At 34.3% G+C, this 19,770-nt stretch overlaps 2 protein-coding genes across 2 annotated transcripts; both read left to right on the forward strand.

Annotated features, from left to right (window-relative positions):
* The first annotated feature begins 775 nt into the window (after nucleotides 1-775).
* Nucleotides 776-3,645, forward strand: LOC147411155 (tropinone reductase homolog At2g29290-like). Its single transcript, XM_086445171.1, has 5 exons — nucleotides 776-1,178; nucleotides 1,262-1,469; nucleotides 2,888-3,104; nucleotides 3,228-3,334; nucleotides 3,430-3,645. The coding sequence occupies exons 1-5, from the start codon at nucleotides 1,096-1,098 to the stop codon at nucleotides 3,601-3,603; spliced, it is 789 nt and encodes a 262-aa protein (XP_086301297.1). The 5' UTR covers nucleotides 776-1,095; the 3' UTR covers nucleotides 3,604-3,645.
* A 10,015-nt stretch (nucleotides 3,646-13,660) lies between these two features.
* On the forward strand, nucleotides 13,661-19,274 carry LOC147411156 (tropinone reductase homolog At2g29260, chloroplastic-like). Its single transcript, XM_086445192.1, has 5 exons — nucleotides 13,661-13,805; nucleotides 13,910-14,117; nucleotides 18,102-18,318; nucleotides 18,589-18,695; nucleotides 18,885-19,274. The coding sequence occupies exons 1-5, from the start codon at nucleotides 13,726-13,728 to the stop codon at nucleotides 19,056-19,058; spliced, it is 786 nt and encodes a 261-aa protein (XP_086301318.1). The 5' UTR covers nucleotides 13,661-13,725; the 3' UTR covers nucleotides 19,059-19,274.
* The last annotated feature ends 496 nt before the right edge of the window (nucleotides 19,275-19,770 follow it).

Genomic DNA, 19,770 nt, shown 5'->3' on the forward strand with positions numbered 1-19,770 from the left:
TTCTTTTCGGTTGAAATTATATAAACAAGTCGTTATCTCAAGTTTTTAGTCAATCTTTCCATGTATTTTACTTGAAAAAACTCAATGAGTAGGTTTTACTAGTGGTGAACTCAACAATAAATTAAAAACATCAAATTCAACTGTAAATAAAAAGTGGTGAACTTGATAGTAAATAATGGTGAATTTGACAATAAAAATTATGAACTCGATAGTAAGTAATAAAAAACGTTGAGTTCGATGGTAAATAATTGTGAGTTTGACAAAAAAAAATTGTGAACTCGATAGTAAATAAAAAAAGTGGTGAGTTGATCAATAATGATGGACAATTTAGATAAAAAAAAGTTAATTAAATCTCTTGCAAAGAGGAGGAAAATTTAGGTACTAGTTTGTAAGAAGTCCCTCTGCAAAGTCCTTTTAAGTAATTTTCGCTTGTTAAGATCACACAAAAACCAATGATACGCGTCGAGGAGGATTTTGAGAACACATGAGTCACCTGTACGGATCCATAGGATATGTTTGCAGAGCTTCTATTAACACACCAACTTTAACTTATAATACACCAAACTATGTGAATCATTCCTATCAGCTGTTTTTTTTTTTTGTTGTCGTTGTTGTTTGGTAAATCATTCCTATCAGTTATCAGTTGCAGTAGCTTGATTTGTGGCTGGAAAAAATACTAAACTAAAACAAAAGGATAATCTTACGAGTGACAACCAAAGTCCCTCTGCAAGGTCCTTCAAGTAAATTTCCCTTGTTAAGATCACACAAAAACCAATGATACACGTCGAGGAGGATTTTGAGAACACATGGGTTACCTGTACGGATCCATGGGACAAGTTTGCAGAGCTTCTATTAACACACCAACTTTAACTTGTAATGCACCAATCACTGTGAAACATTCCTATCAGTGGGTTTTTTTTTTTTTTTTTTGATAAATCATTCCTATCAGTTGTAGTAGCTTGATTTGTGGCTGGGAAAAATACTAAACTAAAACAAAAGGATAATCTTAGAATAGCTAAAGAGTGACAACCGAATACAAGTAATATTGGCGACGAGAATTAAGAACACCGATAGAGACCAAAGTCTAAGCTAGAGATGGAAGAAGAAACACACAAGAGGATGAGATGGTCCCTCAAAGGAATGACTGCTCTCGTCACTGGTGGTAGCAAAGGAATTGGGTCTCTCTCTCTCTCTCTCTTTCTATCTTTCTCACTCTCTTAGTTTTTTGTTTATTTTTTTGTTTTTGTTTTCGTGATCTCAGGCGTGCAATCGTGGAGGAGCTCGCTGGATTGGGAGCGTCTGTCCACACATGTTGCCGCAAAGAAGCCGAACTAAACGAGGTCTTGAGCGAGTGGACTGAGTCGGGTTTCCGAGTCACTGGATCGGTCTGTGATGTGACAGTGAGAGCCCAACGAGAAAAACTCATGGAGGATGTCTCAACCATCTTCAAAGGGAAGCTCAACATCTTTGTGAGATTCTCTCCCATGTTCATTATATTTAATTCTGCTACTGTAGTATACGATCATCTTCACTCTTTGCTTCTATAACAATTTGGCAAAAACGTACGGCTGAGATGGGAAGACAAACATAGATTTCTTAGTGATTAGCACAGTTTTCTTAGCGATCTGCAAGAAAATCTTCCAGGTTTAAGGCCACCGGTATAAATGTGGCCCAATTCGTACAGGGTTTTCGTCCTAAATGCCCCATAATATTTTAGGGATAATTTAATTATCGTGAGATGTCTAGTATTCTTCTTGGGTTGGACTTCAAAAGGCAAAAGAGCATACCTTTTTGGAATGGTGGGTCCCGTAACCATTCGACAGCCAACGCCTTTGTCCTGCATGTTAAAAGCTTTAGAATGGTTTTTTTGTTTTTTTGCGAAGATGGTCTCTACACTGAAAATTTGTGGTTTAGAATTGTAGACCTTCAAATTTTTATCATTAATTTGTAAATCACTTTTGATGGGATAAAAATTTCGGATTGGACTTATTTTTTGTGAAGATGATTAACTCACTATAGTAATCATCCTCACAAAAAATCAACCCAATCCAACATTTTTAAGTCATATAGGACAAATGTTTGCTCTCAAACACTACCCAATATATATGGGAAGCGTTAGTAGACCCTAAAGAGAGCCAAACATTTTTCAAAATAAGGATTAAATTTTTTGACAGGACTGATTTTTTGTGAGGATGATCTCTATGGTAAAGAGATCATCCTCACCAAAAATCAGCTCATTCCGAAACTTCTAACCCTAATTTATAAGTTGAAGAATCGTGGACCGACCACTTCTTGTAAACCATTTTTGATGGGGTTAGAAGTTTCGGAATGGGCTGATTTTTGGTGAGGATGATCTCTATGTTGTAATACATTGAAAAAAAATGTTTGGCTCTCTTTACGGCCTCTGAACACCACCTTATATATATAGGGGACCATGCAAGGGTTAAACATTTTGCCAACATATTTCATCCTTTATGGATTAGAAGTTTCAGACTGGGCTGAACTTTTGTGAGGATGATCTCTATGTTAATCCATTTTGAAACTTCTAATCCCACCAAAAGTGGTATACAAATAATTGACGGTCCACGATTCAACTTGTAAACTGGGGTTAAAAGTGTCAGAATGAGTTGATTTTATGTGAGGATGATTTCCTCACCATAAAGACCATCACAAAAATTCAGCACATTCCAAAACTTTTAACCCGTATAGAACCAAATGTTTGGCTCTTGAACGGCCCCCATACTTATAAAAGTGTTCTATTTGATATCTAATGAAGCAAATATTTGTTTTTCTTTTGTTTGCGCTCCTCCTTGAGACCTGAAATAGGGGGAAAATGTTAAAATTTCCATCTTGGAATGACTTGTTTAGTTTGATTATATTGCAATAGGTAAGCAATGTTGGATTATTTATAGCGAAACCAGTTGCTGGTTATACTGCCGAAGTATTCTCATTATTGATGGCTACAAACTTGGAATCTGCTTACAATTTGTGCCAACTTGCACACCCTCTTTTAAAAGCCTCTGGTGAGGGAATCATTGTCTTCATCTCCTCTTTTGCGGGAGTGAGCAGTATGAATTTGACTAGTGGTTATGCACCAACTAAAGGTAAGTATTTTTTACAACTAAAAAATATATATAGCTTTGTATGAAAAACTGTAAGAACTTTGTTTCCAAAGCTAAATGTTTAAATATTAAAAAAGATAATAAATTTTATGTTGGATCTATCAGGCGCAATAAATCAAATAACAAAGAATTTGGCGTGTGAATGGGCAAAAGATAATATTCGGACTAACAGTATTGCACCCGGAGTTATAAGGACACCAATGGCGGGTGTGGTAAGATCTACCTTTACTACTATGATAATTTTGTAGACCATATTGATTGACTTGAACTAATCATTTTTTTTCTTAAAAAAAAAAATTCTATTCAGGTACTTGAAGACAAAGAATTTATGGAAAAATTCATGTCCCGAACTCCTCTTGGTCGCGTTGGAGAGCCTAAGGAAGTTTCTTCGATCGTGGCATTCCTTTGCCTACCTGCTGCTTCATACATTACTGGCCAAATTATATGTGTTGATGGGGGCATTACTGTTAATTGTCTCTAGCAATAAAAGACATGTTAATCATCAATTAATGGTGTTATTTTACTATTTGGAGTCATAATCTTATTTGTGTTGGAAAAATGGAACTCATGTATGGAACTAAATAAGTTGTAGTATTAGGACTTGTTGGACCAGACTTGCTAGTCGTTGGCATTATCGTATTATGAGTTGAGTTAACAGAATCATGTTCAACAAATGCAAGGGTTGGTTAGATACCTTTATGTTGTATGATTTAAGTATGGCATGGTATTGTTTGGAAATTAATGATGATGATGATCATCGTTGAATCCTCATCCCAAAAAATTTGAGTCAGGATCAAGGTATCTTATTCTTTGAGTCGATTATGTCGTCTATAGCATGTGTGTTTCATATCCACTTTCACTACTTCAATCCAAATTTTTGCAGGTGTTGAGGATGAGGGCATTTAGATTATTTTTCGGTAAGTACTACAGAATAGACCGAGGTCAAGTAGGTATGTCATCAGTTTGAAATTATATGAGGTATGTCAAATATTGACCAAAATGTTTCCTGGTTGGTAGTATGAACAATATCTAGACAAACCCTAATTTGTAAGGAGTCATAGCAAAAAAAAACAAAATAATGAAAACAGTACATCAATTTAATTTAATAATATATGATTTGAGTCACATTCTTCTAAAACTGAGCCATAGTAAAGTTTTAAACATGTTCATATATTTGACCAAAATATGGCCTGGCTGGTAGTATGAACAATATCTAGACAAACCTTAATTTGTAAGGAGTCATAATCAAGTAAAAAATCCAAAATAATGAAAACATTACGTTAATTTAATTAAATAATATATGAATAAGGTCGCATTTTTCTAAAACTGGGCCATATTATAAAGTTTTAAACATTTCACATATTTGACCAAAATGTGGCCTGATTAGTAGTATGAACAAATATTAGACAACCCCTAATTTGTAAGGAGTCATAATCAAGTAAATTAATGAAAACATTATGTCAATTTGATTGAATAATATATGATTAAGGTTGCATTTTTTTTACTTCTAAAACTCAGCCATAGTATTGTTCTAAGCATTTTTACATAATTCAAATTCATTTTGGGTTTTAAACACAAAGCTCTACCTTTTAGAAAGTATTTGATTAAATAATTATTAATTTAAAAGTATTGTGCCTTCAAAAAAGAAGACCTTAATAAGTATTTACATCCCCCCCCCCCCCCTACACACTTTTTCATACCTAAATCTATCTTTGTGCCATGTACCCTGGTGTTATCTAAAATCTCCATTGGGAGAAAATGGTTATATATATGTATGTATATATATATAGGTCCCGTTCAACACCCTAAGTTTTACCACACACTTTAACAAACGTGTTTTGTCCTACATGGGTTAGAAGTTTTGGAATGGGCTGATTTTTGGTGAGGATGATCTCTATGGTGAGGAGATCATCCTCACCAAAAATCAGCTCATTCCAAAACTTCTAACCCCCTCAAAAATGGTTTACAAAAAATGGACGGTCCACGATTTTTCAACTTGTAAACATGGGGCTAAACATTTCGGAATGGGCTGATTTTTGGGGAGGATGATCTTCTAATCATAGAGATCATCCTCACCAAAAATCAGCCCATTCCAAAACTTCTAACCCATGTAGGACAAAAAACGTTTGTTAAAGTGTGTGGTAAAGCTTAGGGTGCTGAACATTTCCCATATATATATAGGGTCCCGTTCAGCAACAAACATTTTTCAAAAAATGGGTTAGAGGTTTTGGAATGGGTTGATTTTTGGTGAGGATGATCTCTACGGTGAGGAGATCATCCTCACCAAAAATCAGCCCATTCCAAAACTTCTAGCCCCAATTTACAAGTTGAAAAATCGTGGACCGTCCATTTTTGTAAATCATTTTTGATAAGGTTAGAAGTTTTCGAATGGGCTGATTTTTGGTGATGATGGTCTCCTCACCGTAGAGATCATCCTCACCAAAAATCAGCCAATTCCAAAACTTCTAACCCATGTTTTAAAAAATGTTTTGCCAAAATGTTTGGTGCCGAACATTTCCCATATATATATCTCTACAGTGAGGAGACCATCATCACCAAAAATCAGCCCATTCCAAAACTTCTAACCTCATCAAAAATGATTTACAAAAATGGACGGTCCACGATTTTTCAACTTGTAAAAATGGGGTTAGAAGTTTTAGAATGGGCTGATTTTTTGTGAGGATGATGATCAGTTGTAAAACGTGATATATAAATGTAGAGATAGAGATGTAAAATAAGACTTTGGGTAAGTCGATTTCATTCCACAGGAACAGTTTGGATTCAAAAGTTCATTCGGATAAAAAGGCCAAAACAGAGTTAGAGAACAGATTCTTTAAAAAACAAAATTGATTTGTAAAAACAGATAAGAAAGTAGCAACTAATTTGTAAATGAGATTAAAACTAACAACAAAGATTGAAGATATAAGGAAAAGAGAGCTTGGAGAGGTCAATTCAACCTTTGCAATTCATCCAAAATGCTGATTTATTCTATTTAGCACTTAATCCACGTAGCAAGTCATTGCTCGTGGATCGGAAGATAAATCAAATTAAACATTGATGGTAACCAAAGAGTATTCATGAGAATCACAAACTTAAATAAGATTAGCTGACTTATACATCAATTCCTCATAGAACATGGTTGTTCTTGAACTTATCTAAGTAACAATCATCTAAGCTTGACTTGAATGTATAAGTTTGCTGGTCTTATCCTAAGAGGATTCTCAGAATTAACTTGTAAAGTAGAAAGAAAGAATCAAAACAACATTGGTAGGATGAACTTGCTCCAGCGTTCTTGACCTCTCTAAGGAGAGTCTAGCCGATCATCGCAAGGATCATATTGCAACAATAATAAAAAAAGAAAATAATAGATGGAGAAGATAATGTGGAACAATGCTGCAATGTGATTCCTTCTTTGATAGTTTCTCAAAAGAGTTACAATAAGAACAAAAAGAAGAACTAAGGAAACAATTGATCCTCTCACTACTACAAAAACTTTCTCTAAAATAAAAACTAAGAAAAATACAGAGAAATTAGGGAGAAGAAGAGGGTGTAGAGGGACCCAAGAGGGGACCCCTTCTTTGAAATTAACCGTCTAATTTATAACATTCATATTCGGGTATTCAGGTTGATTTGACGGATGATTTGATTCAAAAGAACCATTCTGTTACAACCACCGAAGCTTCTCGAACATCTCATGCAAATCTCGAGGACAAATTCCTCATATCACAGCGATGCACCCAAGCCCAACCGCGGCGCGGTGACATGACACCCTTTTCAGCTCATTTTCGATCATTTTTCTCCTTTTTGCACGCACATTGTAATCGATTTTGTTAATCGTTTGGCAATTTTCACGTGCGCTTTATTTATTTGCATTTAGTAATAATATCTCATTAGTTCTATTAATTTGGATAAATAATTTAATTTTGCAATTATTTATAGGAACTAACAATTATATGATGATAATCTTAGTGTAATTACGGTCCCAAAATCGAATAATTGGGACCTTATCAGATGATCTTCTCACCGTAGAGATTATCCTCACCAAAATCAACCCATTTCAAAACTTCTAACCCATGTAGGACAAAAATGGTTGGCTAAAATGTTGGCCAAAATGTTTTGTGCTGAATGAGACCTTATATATATATATATATATATATAGAGAGAGAGAGAGAGAGAGAGAGAGAGAGAGAGAGAGAGCGGTTCGGCAGCCCTAAAGTTTGCCAAGTTGGGTGCCAAGCATTTTTGTAAATCACTTTTGATAGGGTTAGAAGTTTTAGAATAGGCTGATTTTTTGTGAGGATGATCTCTACGGTGAAGAGATCATCCTCACAAAAAATCAGCTCATTTTGAAACTTCTAACCCTCGTTTACAAGTTGAAGAATCGTGGACCGTCCAATTTTTTAAATCACTTTTGATGGGGTTATAAGTTTTGGAATATACTGATTTTTGGTGAAGATGATCTCCTCATCATAGAGATCATCCTCACAAAAAATCAGCTCATTCCAAAGCTTCTAACCCATATTTTGAAAAATATTTGGCACCAAACTTGGCAAACTTTAGGGCTGCTGAACCATCCCCATATATATATTCGTGCCATGTCCCCTGGTGTTATCTAAAATCTCCATTGGGAGAAAATGGTTTTATATATATATATATATATATAGGGGACGGTTCAGCAGCCCTAAAGTTTGCCAAGTTTGGTGCCAAACATTTTTCAAAATATGGTTTAGAAGCTTTGGAATGAGTGGATTTTTTGTGAGGATGATCTCTATGATGAGGAGATCATCCTCACCAAAAATCAGCCTATTCCAAAACTTCTAACCCTATCAAAAGTGATTTACAAAAATTGGATAGTCCACGATTCTTCAACTTGTAAACTAGGGTTAGAAGTTTCAAAATGAGCTGATTTTTTGTGAGGATGATCTCTTAACCCCATCAAAAGTGATTTACAAAAAATGTTTAGCACCAAACTTGGCAACCTTTAGGGCTCGAACCGCTCCCATATATATATGTCGATTCGATTAACATTAAATTTTAAATTAGCAGATTGATCATTGTTGTTGATCAATAAAACATCACAATACAATCATCCTCCATCCACTTAGATTACCCATTACATTGTGGTTGTGTTGCATGATTACTAATTTTCCATTTTTGAGATCCTTAAATTAAAGTCTTAGACCAAAAAAATGAAAACTTATTATATTGAATTAAGAGCCAATGAAATAAAAACTATCATTTTAAGCGTTGAACTCCCGCCTGGTAGCCCTACAAAACCCTGTAAAATGGTGGAATTGGAAAGTTTTACGATATGTAGTAAGTATCGTGTGCTTGGTTACAAAATAGTTATGTGGGCCTAGCAGAAAAAATTGGCAAAACTTGGTTAAAAGCATGATTTCTCTCGAAAAGGTTTGCTTAAAAAAAACCTATGAAAAACTTTACCGGATGTCGGGACACTTGAATAAGGACTCTTCTACTCTATCAAATCGAGTAAGGATCCTTCTCCTCTTTATCAAACGATGCAGCCCTTGGTTTTCTCTCTCTCACACACAACTAGGACACATGCCGGCCTCATCTCTCTCTTTTTTTTATATCCCCCCCCCCCTCTTGTTCTGAAGGCTTTTTGTTTGGAATAGGATATCCCTGAGTCTAGTGGGCTGACCATGGTCCATTGGACTTTGTCCAACCCATGGGACAACCTTATTTATCAGAAGTATATCGGGAGTGTCACACCCCATCCAATACCCTGTCACATGGAAACCAGCACATTGTTGTGGAGAGGCATATAAAAACTCGAAGTCAGGACTTAGGGAGCATACCCAATCCCTCCTTACCATCTCAGCTAAGGTTTTAAGACTATTATAGTTCATACTAGAAATACACTGTCCTTACTATAAGTAAGGAAAATAACATTGTGGCATCCTAGCACATGGTCTGATGTCACAGTGTTGTAGAGGAAAAAATACTAAGAACTTGGAAAAAAAAAATCAAAAAAGGTTGATTTTCATTGTTGAATTTTAATTTTAAAATTGGGAGTTAAAGAACTGTCCATTTTTAACACCTTGGATAAAGCTCAAAAAAGATTTTTACCACTTTTTATAGTTGAGTTTTTTTATGAAATTTAGACGGTTGTGGTGTTGAATTGCTAATGTGATAATTCATGTGGGCGCAAAGGCCCTTAGTAAGATTTGAAATCTTACCATCTTAGTAAGGTAAGTTTTGAGCTTTATAGGCCTTCCTATGATAAACTTATACCCATTATTTTAACACATTGTAATAGTAGTATTGCCCTTGGAAAATTTCAATCCCTTTATTATAAGGGCAAGTCACAAAACAATTGTTGCAAGCCCACACAATTTAACAGAGAGATGATGATAGATAGTTCAGAAAGAAAGCTAAGAGACTAACCAAGACGTTTTCCTACCCAGCACAATCTATATATATATATATATAATTAATCTCCTCCTCTTTCTCTTGCTTATTAATACAATTCTCTCTTTTTATTTATTTATTATTATTATTATTATTCTTTCCCTCTCTTTACCAGTATATTCCCTCTCTAAGGTAGACATTCTCTGTTTGGTTGAAAAATTCACTCTTGCTTAAGTGAAAAAAGAACCTAGCTATTTAATTATACTCGCCCTTTTGAGCTCCCTCTTCCTTCCCAAATTAATAAAACTAATTACAACTATTTCCTATTTTTGTGGAAAAAAAAAAAAACAATTTACTCTCGTTTCTTATTTTACTTGTAATAAGTTATAACTTATGACAAACAAAATATTGATAATATCTAGTTTGACAACCATGACTTAGGGATTTAGAAAAGAAGGGAGCTCTTTTGGGAATGATAAAGATGGTGATGTTGATGTATTTCATCCTACATATTATTCAGAGAAACATGTGACAAATACAAGTTAATTTTTTCTAAGTCCTTTTTAGTGTGTATGCTACCAAATTTTCAAGAAACTATTGACTCATTTTCTTTAGGTTATATGATTCCAAATTTTCATGAAATTATTCCTATTGTCTAGGTCATATATTGCCAGGTTTTGGGCTTTTAGAGAAAAAATTTTGATTTTTTTTTATTTAAGAAAATTTTCATATGTGAACCATTTTTGAGGATTTTATTTAAAAGATTTTTTTGCATTTTCAATACTCAAACAAACACTCGCAAAGTTTTACGATGATTTTTTATAAGGTGTAGCAAGCACTAGAATTGTAAATGATAGTGAAAGACAAGAAATGCAAAAGACAGGAAAGGTAAAGTTTTGCAATTTCCTTTCTTTTGTGTTATACCAAGCAATGCCAGTGTTTTGAAAACTAAAACTTTATTTTGCGGGTTATGATTTTGTTTTTGGTGATAGATGCCTTACCTTGACATACCATTATGTTATTTTTGGAAGTAAGTGGTTATAGATTATGAATTTTTAGATTGTGTTTTACTAATATCCTAGATTTATATTAAGATGCGTTTTATTACTGTGATTGAGTTTGTCTGTTGATGGTAGGGTTTACCCATCACTACGAATTTTGAAATCGACTTCGGTTTTTAAAACAAAGTGACTAAAGTGTGATTTTGGTGGGGAGGAATATGTTGTGGGCCTTTAGACATCGGTATTTACAAAACCGAGTGTAAAGTTTCAACATAAACATCGGATTTGACAAAAACAGTTTCTAAAGTTGCAAATTTCCAAGGTGTATGACAAAACCCGCGCGCAGTACCCTAGCTTAAATCCATCGAGTTTTGCTAAAGTCTTTCTCTCTCCATCTCTCAACCTCTCTTCTCTCTATCAACCTCATCAAGATCCATCGACTACTAAATTTTCTCCACTAAAATTCATCGTGATTTCTAGGGATTGATGTCCCCACCAAAATCCATCGTGATTTCGAGGGCTTGATCTCTCCAGAACCACTTTTCTATTAGTCCTCTCTTCCTCAAATCTCCCTCTAACCTCACAGAATTGATCTTCTTCTTAACTCGTTGGCTCATGCATAAGGAAGAAGGGAAGAAGGGTTTGGAAACAAAGTCTTTGAAGCAAGGGTGGTTTTTAATCACAAAACCCAAACTCATCGCCATTGTTCTTGAAGTCCAAAACCCTAACTTGTAAGATTCTTAACCCTAACTCTTCGTATTTTGGATTTGATTGAGCTATGGCTGAACCAAAACCCATAGGTAAGTATTTTTTAGATCTTCTTGGGTTTAAACTTTCAAACTTATTTATCGTATTCTCGTTTTCTCATATCCATTAGTAGCCAGATTCTGTATAGAAGATTATCTATAAACTCCTTATTAATTTGTCTAAGAGAGAGTAAACTTGGATTTAAAAGTGTCAGAAATCTTGTGGACTCGATCGCATCTTCGTTGAGCTCAGTTATTCTGAGCTTCTTAGGTCTGATTCTCTGTCTGATCTATTTTATTTTTTAATTTTACTTTGAATCTACTGAAATTCATGTAATATTAGCTGAATCTTTGTGTGTGTTCAGGGGTGGAGCTAGTAAGGAGCTAGTGGGGGCAATTGCCCCCGCAGAACTTTGAGACACCCCTATATTTTCAACTAATTACATGCCCTTGTCCCCCCTCCCTCACCTCTCTCCCCATTTGCCCCCACACCCTCACCTCCCTCCAATTCCCCTCACCCTTTCAATTTTTTGTTAATGACATTGCCTCTTTACCGGACCTTCTCATATACTAATTGGAAATGACCTAAATATCATTTTCTTCAACTTCTAACCAAAAACCTCTTCTTCCTAAAATCTTCATGTTCTTCAACTATACAACTAACCATAGTTTGCCCCCACTACAAGAAAATCCTGGCCCCAACACAGAGTGTGTTTTAGATCGGGGAAGAATTTGAGTTATTAAAGTTTGTTTCTTTTATTTTGAAGCGAAAAACTGATTTGATTTGATTATTTGTTTCGGATCTCTGAATCTGGTATTTGTTTTGTGGGGTTTTGTTCAGAAATTGTCCTAAATGAAGAGGCAAACTAGGACTATAGATAGATCAATTCTATGATGGGGAAGAAATGAAGTTTGGATTCGAGTGAGTCTGAAGGACAGTCTATGAAGAAGTGACTTGCTCTCGCAAGGTAGTTCGTCCTTTTCTATTTTTACTTTTTTCCTTGAAGTTTGGATCCATTTGAACTCTTCATTGAACTTCTTAACCATGTTGTACTAAATAGGCTAGAACCCATTTTTGACTGAGCCCTAATTATAAGATTTTCCTGGCTTAAAAACAACATGGTTGATGTTTTAATCATCTAATCTACAGTCTTTTTCTCTCCAGATTTTTTTTAATTGAGTGTGGGCACCACAGGCCGACATGATAAAAAAGAGGAATCGAGATAATCTGACTACCCATGTGGATGTGATAAGTTTGAGAACCGTAGATCTGCATTCCTCGGGATACATGACTGCACTTTCTGAGGAGCGTAGATCTACAGTTCCTAAACTAGTCACGTCAGGTAGTCGATTGAGTTTGTCATGTGGGGTGGTCAGATTATCACAACTCGAAAGAGTGTGAATGAGCACTCATAAGTCAATCAAACAATTATAAACAATTATATTAAGTAAGAATAATAAGATCAATTTCATTTGGTATAGTTGCGTGCTGTGAGCAAATTAATTTGCTCACAGACCAACACTACTTTGACATGTAGCATTGATAATTTAAATAATAAAAAGAAAATTTCTCTCTCTTACCCACACATCCACTATCAGAAGTTATTATTTTTAGATTTTAAATCTTGAAAAGTATTGTGAGATTCACATAGATTATCATGTTGACCTTTGAATACCTCAACCTTCTAGATTTTATGAAAAATTCAAAGGTTTGAAAAAATAAATAAAATTTTCAAGCTTAATTAATAGTGTTGAAAAATAGTTTTTTTTTTAAATTCATAGAATTTCTTCCTCTACAACACTTTTGTATTGGATTATATTTTTAAATGCAACAAAACAATTTTATTTGAAAATTTAGATTTTTTACCACAGTCAGGAGAGAAAAATTCTCCTCTTATTACTTATGTCATTAAATCCACGTGTCAAAACGGTGTTCGCCTGTGAGCAAACAATCACTGGTATGGAGTTGGCACATGTATCGAGTGTAAATTCCACAGGCCAGGATTAAAATTGGTAATAGTCGGTAGAGTTTGGAAGCCTGGTGGGTGTAAATCGTAACGATCATACTTCCATCATGATGATGTTCAACATGTCGTCACCTTGTTTAGAATAATGTGCAAATCTATATCATATACATCCGAAAAAAGGTTAAAACCTTACTTGAACACCTCAGATCTTGCCAGATTGATTGTATTTAGTAAAAGAAGATTTTTGATATCTATGTGGAAAGATTTGAGCTGCGAGAGTAGGGTATTAAATCTCTTCCTAGTTTATGCGATCCAAACTCTTCTCTAGAAGCCCATTTCCCTTTGACTGAGGTTATGAATGGGATGTACTACACGTGTCACTTCTTCTTCCACACGACGAGGCTAAGAGGTTTGGTGAAGTTTCCTAATTTAAAATGAAATTAATTACTTATTGAGACCAAACAAAGTGAGAGAGTCTCAGAGAGAAAGAGAGAGAGAGAGAGAGAGGGGGAGAGAGATGGATGAAGGAGAGAAGAGGATGAGATGGTCTCTCAAAGGAATGACTGCCCTCGTAACTGGTGGTACCAAAGGAATTGGGTCTCTCTCTCTCTCTCTCTCTCATATACACACACACACACACATACAGACAGAGATTGTTGTTTTTGACCTTTTGTAACTTTGTTAGTTTGTTTTATTGTCAGTCATGCAATCGTGGAGGAGCTCGCTGGCTTGGGAGCGTCTGTCCACACGTGTTCCCGCAAAGAAGCTGAACTCAACCAGGTCTTAAGTGAGTGGACTCAGGCGGGTTTCCGAGTCACTGGCTCGGTCTGTGATGTATCAGAGAGAGCCCAACGAGAGAAACTCATGGAGGAGGTCTCAACCGTCTTCAAAGGGAAGCTCAACATCTTCGTGAGTTTATTACTTATCAGTTCAATTTTCTAGTGATATCTTTAGAATCGTGATAATCCATGGTTTTTTAACTCGGTATCGCGTCTCGTCTCGTTCAGCTCCGATACCGAGTCGTCTCGGACGAGTTTTCCGATACTTTGAGACGTCTCGTGAGATAACTCAATCGACTCTCCTATTGTAACAAGTTTGAGAAATGTAGATTTATACGTCTCGGGAGACAAAACTGTGCTTCCCCATAAAAAAAAAATGTGTCTCAAGGGAACCATGTTTATCAAGGAGGCGTACAAAGCTACGATTCCCCAACTTGTTACATCATGGGAGTCCATTGAGTGTGCCACGTGGGGTAATCAGATTATCACAACTCATATATTTATTTATTTATTATTATCCTAATCCTCTCAAAGTCAAAATTCCTAGGGGTTTGTACAATTTTTCTTGATAATCTCATATTCTAGAAAAGTCTTTTTGTACTTTTGGCCCCGTTTGATAACGTTATCAAAATTTGTTGTCAGATTCTACTGTAAGAAGTAGTTATTAGAAACAGTTGTAAAAAATTGAAACACTAAAAAGCTTGTTTGATAGTCTTGTAAAAGTACTGCGTTATTTACCAGAATTTGATAATTATTGTTTGATACATTTGTTGGATTCTATTGTATTCTAGTAAAATATATAAAATACCATTAATGTTGAGAATGCACCCAGGATACACAAAAAATAATCAAAATACCCTAATAAATATCTAATTCTACTAAATATATATAAATATAATAAATTTATATTAAAAATTATAAAAATAATTATTTTAATTTAAATAAATTTATAAATTTTATAATTCTATCAAAATTTCGGTAGCATCTCTTTTAAAAAATGGACATAAAATTTTTTTTATAAAGAAAATAACTGCATAATACACAATCCAACATCCACATAACATTATATATATAACACATCTGCATAACATCTCATTTATATTCTGACATCATTTAAATATAATAGTCATAGTCAATATGATTAGTCGAACTGAAATAAATAAAAACATAACAAATATGCATCCAACAAATGTATACAAAATATATTTTTCATTCTTCTTATTTGTTTTGGTTACTTTATCTTAAGTTAACATTATCATCGATATTATCAATTTCATCTATCCACACAAAAGACTATGTATGTTTATATAAAGTAAAATAACACGTGAATTAATATCAATCTAATTATAAAATGAGAAATGTTCAGCACCAAACCATTTACCCAACAATTTGCCTAATATGTTTGGTCTTACATGGGTTAGAAGTTTTAGAATGGGCTGATTTTTGGTGAGAATGATCTTTATGGTTAGAAGATCATCCTCACCAAAAATCAGTCCATTCCAAAATTTCTAACCCCATGTTTACAAGTTAAAAAATCATGGACCGTCCATTTTTTGTAAATCATTTGTGATGGGGTTAGAAGTTTTGGAATAGGCTAATTTTTTGTGAGTATGATCTCCTCACCATAGAGATCATCCACACAAAAAAATCAGGCTATTCCAAAACTTCTAACCCATGTAGGACAAAACATGTTGGGAAATAGTTGGGTGCCGACCGGGACCCTTATATAATTAGACATCCAACATTAATATCAATGAGATATTACCTGTCAAGATGGATGCGTATAAAACATCTTTCCATAATTTTCTTTTGTTTTAGTTGTAATTAATGTCATCATTTATCCACATGAACAAATGGTAAATAAGTATAGTTTGTCATCAATGCTATTTATCATACATAAAAACAAAAATAAATAAGCATAAAATTTGAAAATATAATTAAACATTGTATAATCTTTATCCCAACATCGAATAATAATATTTATACTTACAATACAAAGTAATAAATATAAAATGAAAATGTATCAATGATTACCAATATAAATGGCATCCGCTATTGAATCCCTATGTATTGTCATTGTTTGTTGGCTCTAACGACCTATTGATGGGGGAACTGAATACTCTTGATCATTGATATCCTTTTCTTCATCTTCCATTGATCATTCTTTCTTTAATCGAACAAATTCTTCATTAACAATGATATGTTTTCTGATAAAATTATGCAATGTCATGTAGACAACAACAATATTTTGTTTTTTGTCCAAATTATATGAACACATCAACTTCTATATTGATTATTTTGCTTTCAAAACCTCAAAGATCCGCTCGATCATGTTCTGAAGTAAAAAATGTAAATGGTTGAGTAGTTCTTTTCGACAATTTTCCCGTGATCTCCTATACTATTGTATACTCCTTGATAAAATGTGAGATAACCATCCATAAGTAACCAAAGTAAATTGCACCCTATAGGTGCATCATAAAACCAACATAAATATATGTAACATGAAAAAAATGTTTAAAAATCCCTTCCAACCAGAAAATCAATCATCTAGTTCTCTAACCACCCAAGACGAATAGCTGTTAATCGTAACCCACAAAAAATCTCTCTAAATTGTTTACTCTTTATAAACATTTTCAACACAAAATAATATAGATCATCATTAGAAGTTACATTTGTTAGTTAGTCTAAGAGGTCAATGGACTCTTGAATTCTAACTTTCTTAACATGAATGAGGTTGCTAAAAGTAGATGTCTGTGTGTGAAATACATTTACGAGTTTTATCTAGTATCGGGCCAATTCGCATAGTAGTAGTCATCTTCTATCTATGACCTTGAGGCTGTAGAATATTACTATCTCTACATCAAACGAGGACTGTGAGTGGGGATACAGTAGGGGTAGCATCATCCTCAAATTCATCAACATCATCAAGAGTCAGGTTTAGAGGTGTTTGAGACTCCGGAGGTTGGGATTCCATGACATCATGTAGATCGTCCGCATCAAGATTCTTTTCCTAGGTTTCTGATGCAGATGAGATTGTACTAAATGCAACCACATCCACTCACTAGTAGCATATGTGCCTCTAAAGATGAAATCCAATTGTTTCGCAAATTTCAAAGGTTTCATTCGGAATATTGCATCTTTTGGATGATGTCTAAATTACATAAAGATACAAAATTCTTAAAATAAATAGAAGAAAAAATTCATAAAAAAAATAAACATTTAACCACCCATCCCACCACTCGTCACTTGCATCTAATATGTCGGTCTCAACATCATAAGAGACACCAATATTTGTGCAAATCTTATTCCAACATCTTCAAATGCTTTTTTGTCTATCCCTTTGTTCTTCATTTGCCCTTTATCATAATAAACTTTAGTTTTTTTTTTTTAACTCTTTCACTATGATTTCATATGCAATCTTGTCAAGTACTTTGTGTGGTCTACTCCCCTTCTTTACCAATACATAGCATATCTCGATCAAAAGTTCATGTTGTTTGGGTGTCTAATTTTCTTTTGCACCTTTTGAATTCTTATCCTTCATCTGACAATGGTAAAAAAATGAATCACTTTCATTTGTGTTTACAAACCGAAATAAATATACATCAATAAAAAAAACCTATGAAAATTTCTAACATCAAGAGCTATATAATTACAAAACCCATGGAAATTTCATCCTCCAACTGACGATTGTCAAAAAAATTACATCATTTCGGTTGATGGGTTTAGCACAATATTATATGCAATATGTAATCTTGTCAAGCACTTTACGTGAATCTCTCTTTCTCTGAATCTCTGAAACAAGTTGTGAAAATTTTACCTTAACACGTAAAATCGTTCCTTGGTGAATGGTCTCTAATGCCAATACAAAGATATTACACCTCCAAACAGAAGACATGACACAAACATATTCAGTAGGAACCATCATGCATTCATGATTCATTCGACAATATTGATGATATATACTTGTGGGTATTTTATTCTGTCATTGTTCTCCTTTGATACCCGATCAAATCTTGATTTTCCATTTTTTCCTTGTGCCGAACTTGGGAGAAGAGGAACATACCAAAATATTCACTTGGGATTGACTTGTTCTGTTTTTCTTGCGGTGAAATAGATAAACAATGTTGGGACAAGTATATCAAAGCCATTTGTTGATCATACCGTCGAAGATTTCTCATTCATGATGGCTACCAACTTTGAATCTGCTTACCATTTGTGCCAACTTGCATACCCTCTTTTAAAAGCCTCTGGAGAAGGAAGTATTGTTTTTATGTCCTCTATTACTGGCATGACAAGCATAAATTTGTGCAGTATTTATTCAGCAACCAAAGGTTTGGTATACTCTTAGGAGTCGTGCTGGGGTGAAACAAAGGGGGATACAGGGGTGACACAATGACTTGGTGGCGTGCACATAACCGTAGATGCTTTTCTACGAGATACGAGAAAAGAGCATCTACGGCTATGCACGTGCCACCATGCAATCCTTGTGTCTCCGTTTGTATCATTCCAGCATTAGTCTATTCTTAGTGGGTTTGAATTTAGTTTCCAAGCTCAAATTTGCGAAATAAATAAATAAATTTTCTATATATTGACCTTATTAGGAGCAATGAATCAACTAACGAAGAATTTGGCGTGCGAGTGGGCGAAAGATAATATTCGGACTAATAGTATTGCACCTGGACTTATAAGAACCCCCATGGTGGGAGAAGTAAGTTCTACTACTACCCCTCTATTGCATTTTAATTCTTTTTGTTTTTCATTTTTTTTAATTAGATTAATGATACCAAACACTCCAAATTCTAATATCAGAACAACCGATTAAACCATCTCAATATGCTAGATGTAATGTATGATGATTAATATCTTTATTATTTATTTTTATTTATTAAATCTTCAGGCTCTTGAAAACAAAGAGTCCATAAACAATTACATTTCTCGAACTCCTCTTGGCCGCATCGGAGAGCCTAAGGATGTTTCATCATTGGTGGCGTTCCTTTGTTTACCTGTTGCTTCCTACATTACTGGACAAATAATATGTGTCGATGGGGGCCTTACTGTCAATTGTTTATAGAACAAAATGGTGATCTGTTAATTATCAATTATTATTATAGCCAATATTTTGTCGTTTGGAGTGATAAAAGTTCTTCAAATCTTGAAGAATTGGAACTTATATGTATAAAAGTCAAATAAGTCGTGATAGTAATTTAACACAAGTAATGGATGTGTGAGACAATATCATCTTTAGTGTGCATATATATGATCTCGAAATCAAATCCATCTTCACTTCTCTTTGATTTAAAATCAGTTATGATGTTGGTTTATAACATAATGGTGTGGCAATATCACAGCCCAAACTATAATACCAATGGAATGTTGAATTTTACTATGAGCATTAAAATAATAAACCCTCAAATATATCAAAAATTTTAATTTGTGATAGGAACCAATCTTGGGACTGACTTCAAATCAACATGTATCAAGGTAATCTATATATAATAATCAAGCTCATTTTCATATTTGAGGTGAGAAAGAATGGATTGCAAATGTTACAACCTGGCTTGCTATATTGTTTGAATTTTATTTGTATCCCAAAGGCTTTTTACAGCTACTTCATAAGATTCATGGTAGCACTTTGGTGCAAATTGAAAGTAAGGGGAAGGCGAAAAACAATAAAGGGGTTGGCTCAATGACAATTTTGGACTGATAAGTGGTTAATGCTCGTAGGTCATGAGTTTGATACTCAATATGAGCATTAATTCCTAGTGGGGTATTATTGAAATTTT

Source organism: Akebia trifoliata, chromosome 1 (assembly GCF_017979445.1).
Source record: "Akebia trifoliata isolate Shusen 1 chromosome 1, ASM1797944v1, whole genome shotgun sequence".
Lineage (NCBI taxonomy): Eukaryota > Viridiplantae > Streptophyta > Magnoliopsida > Ranunculales > Lardizabalaceae > Akebia > Akebia trifoliata.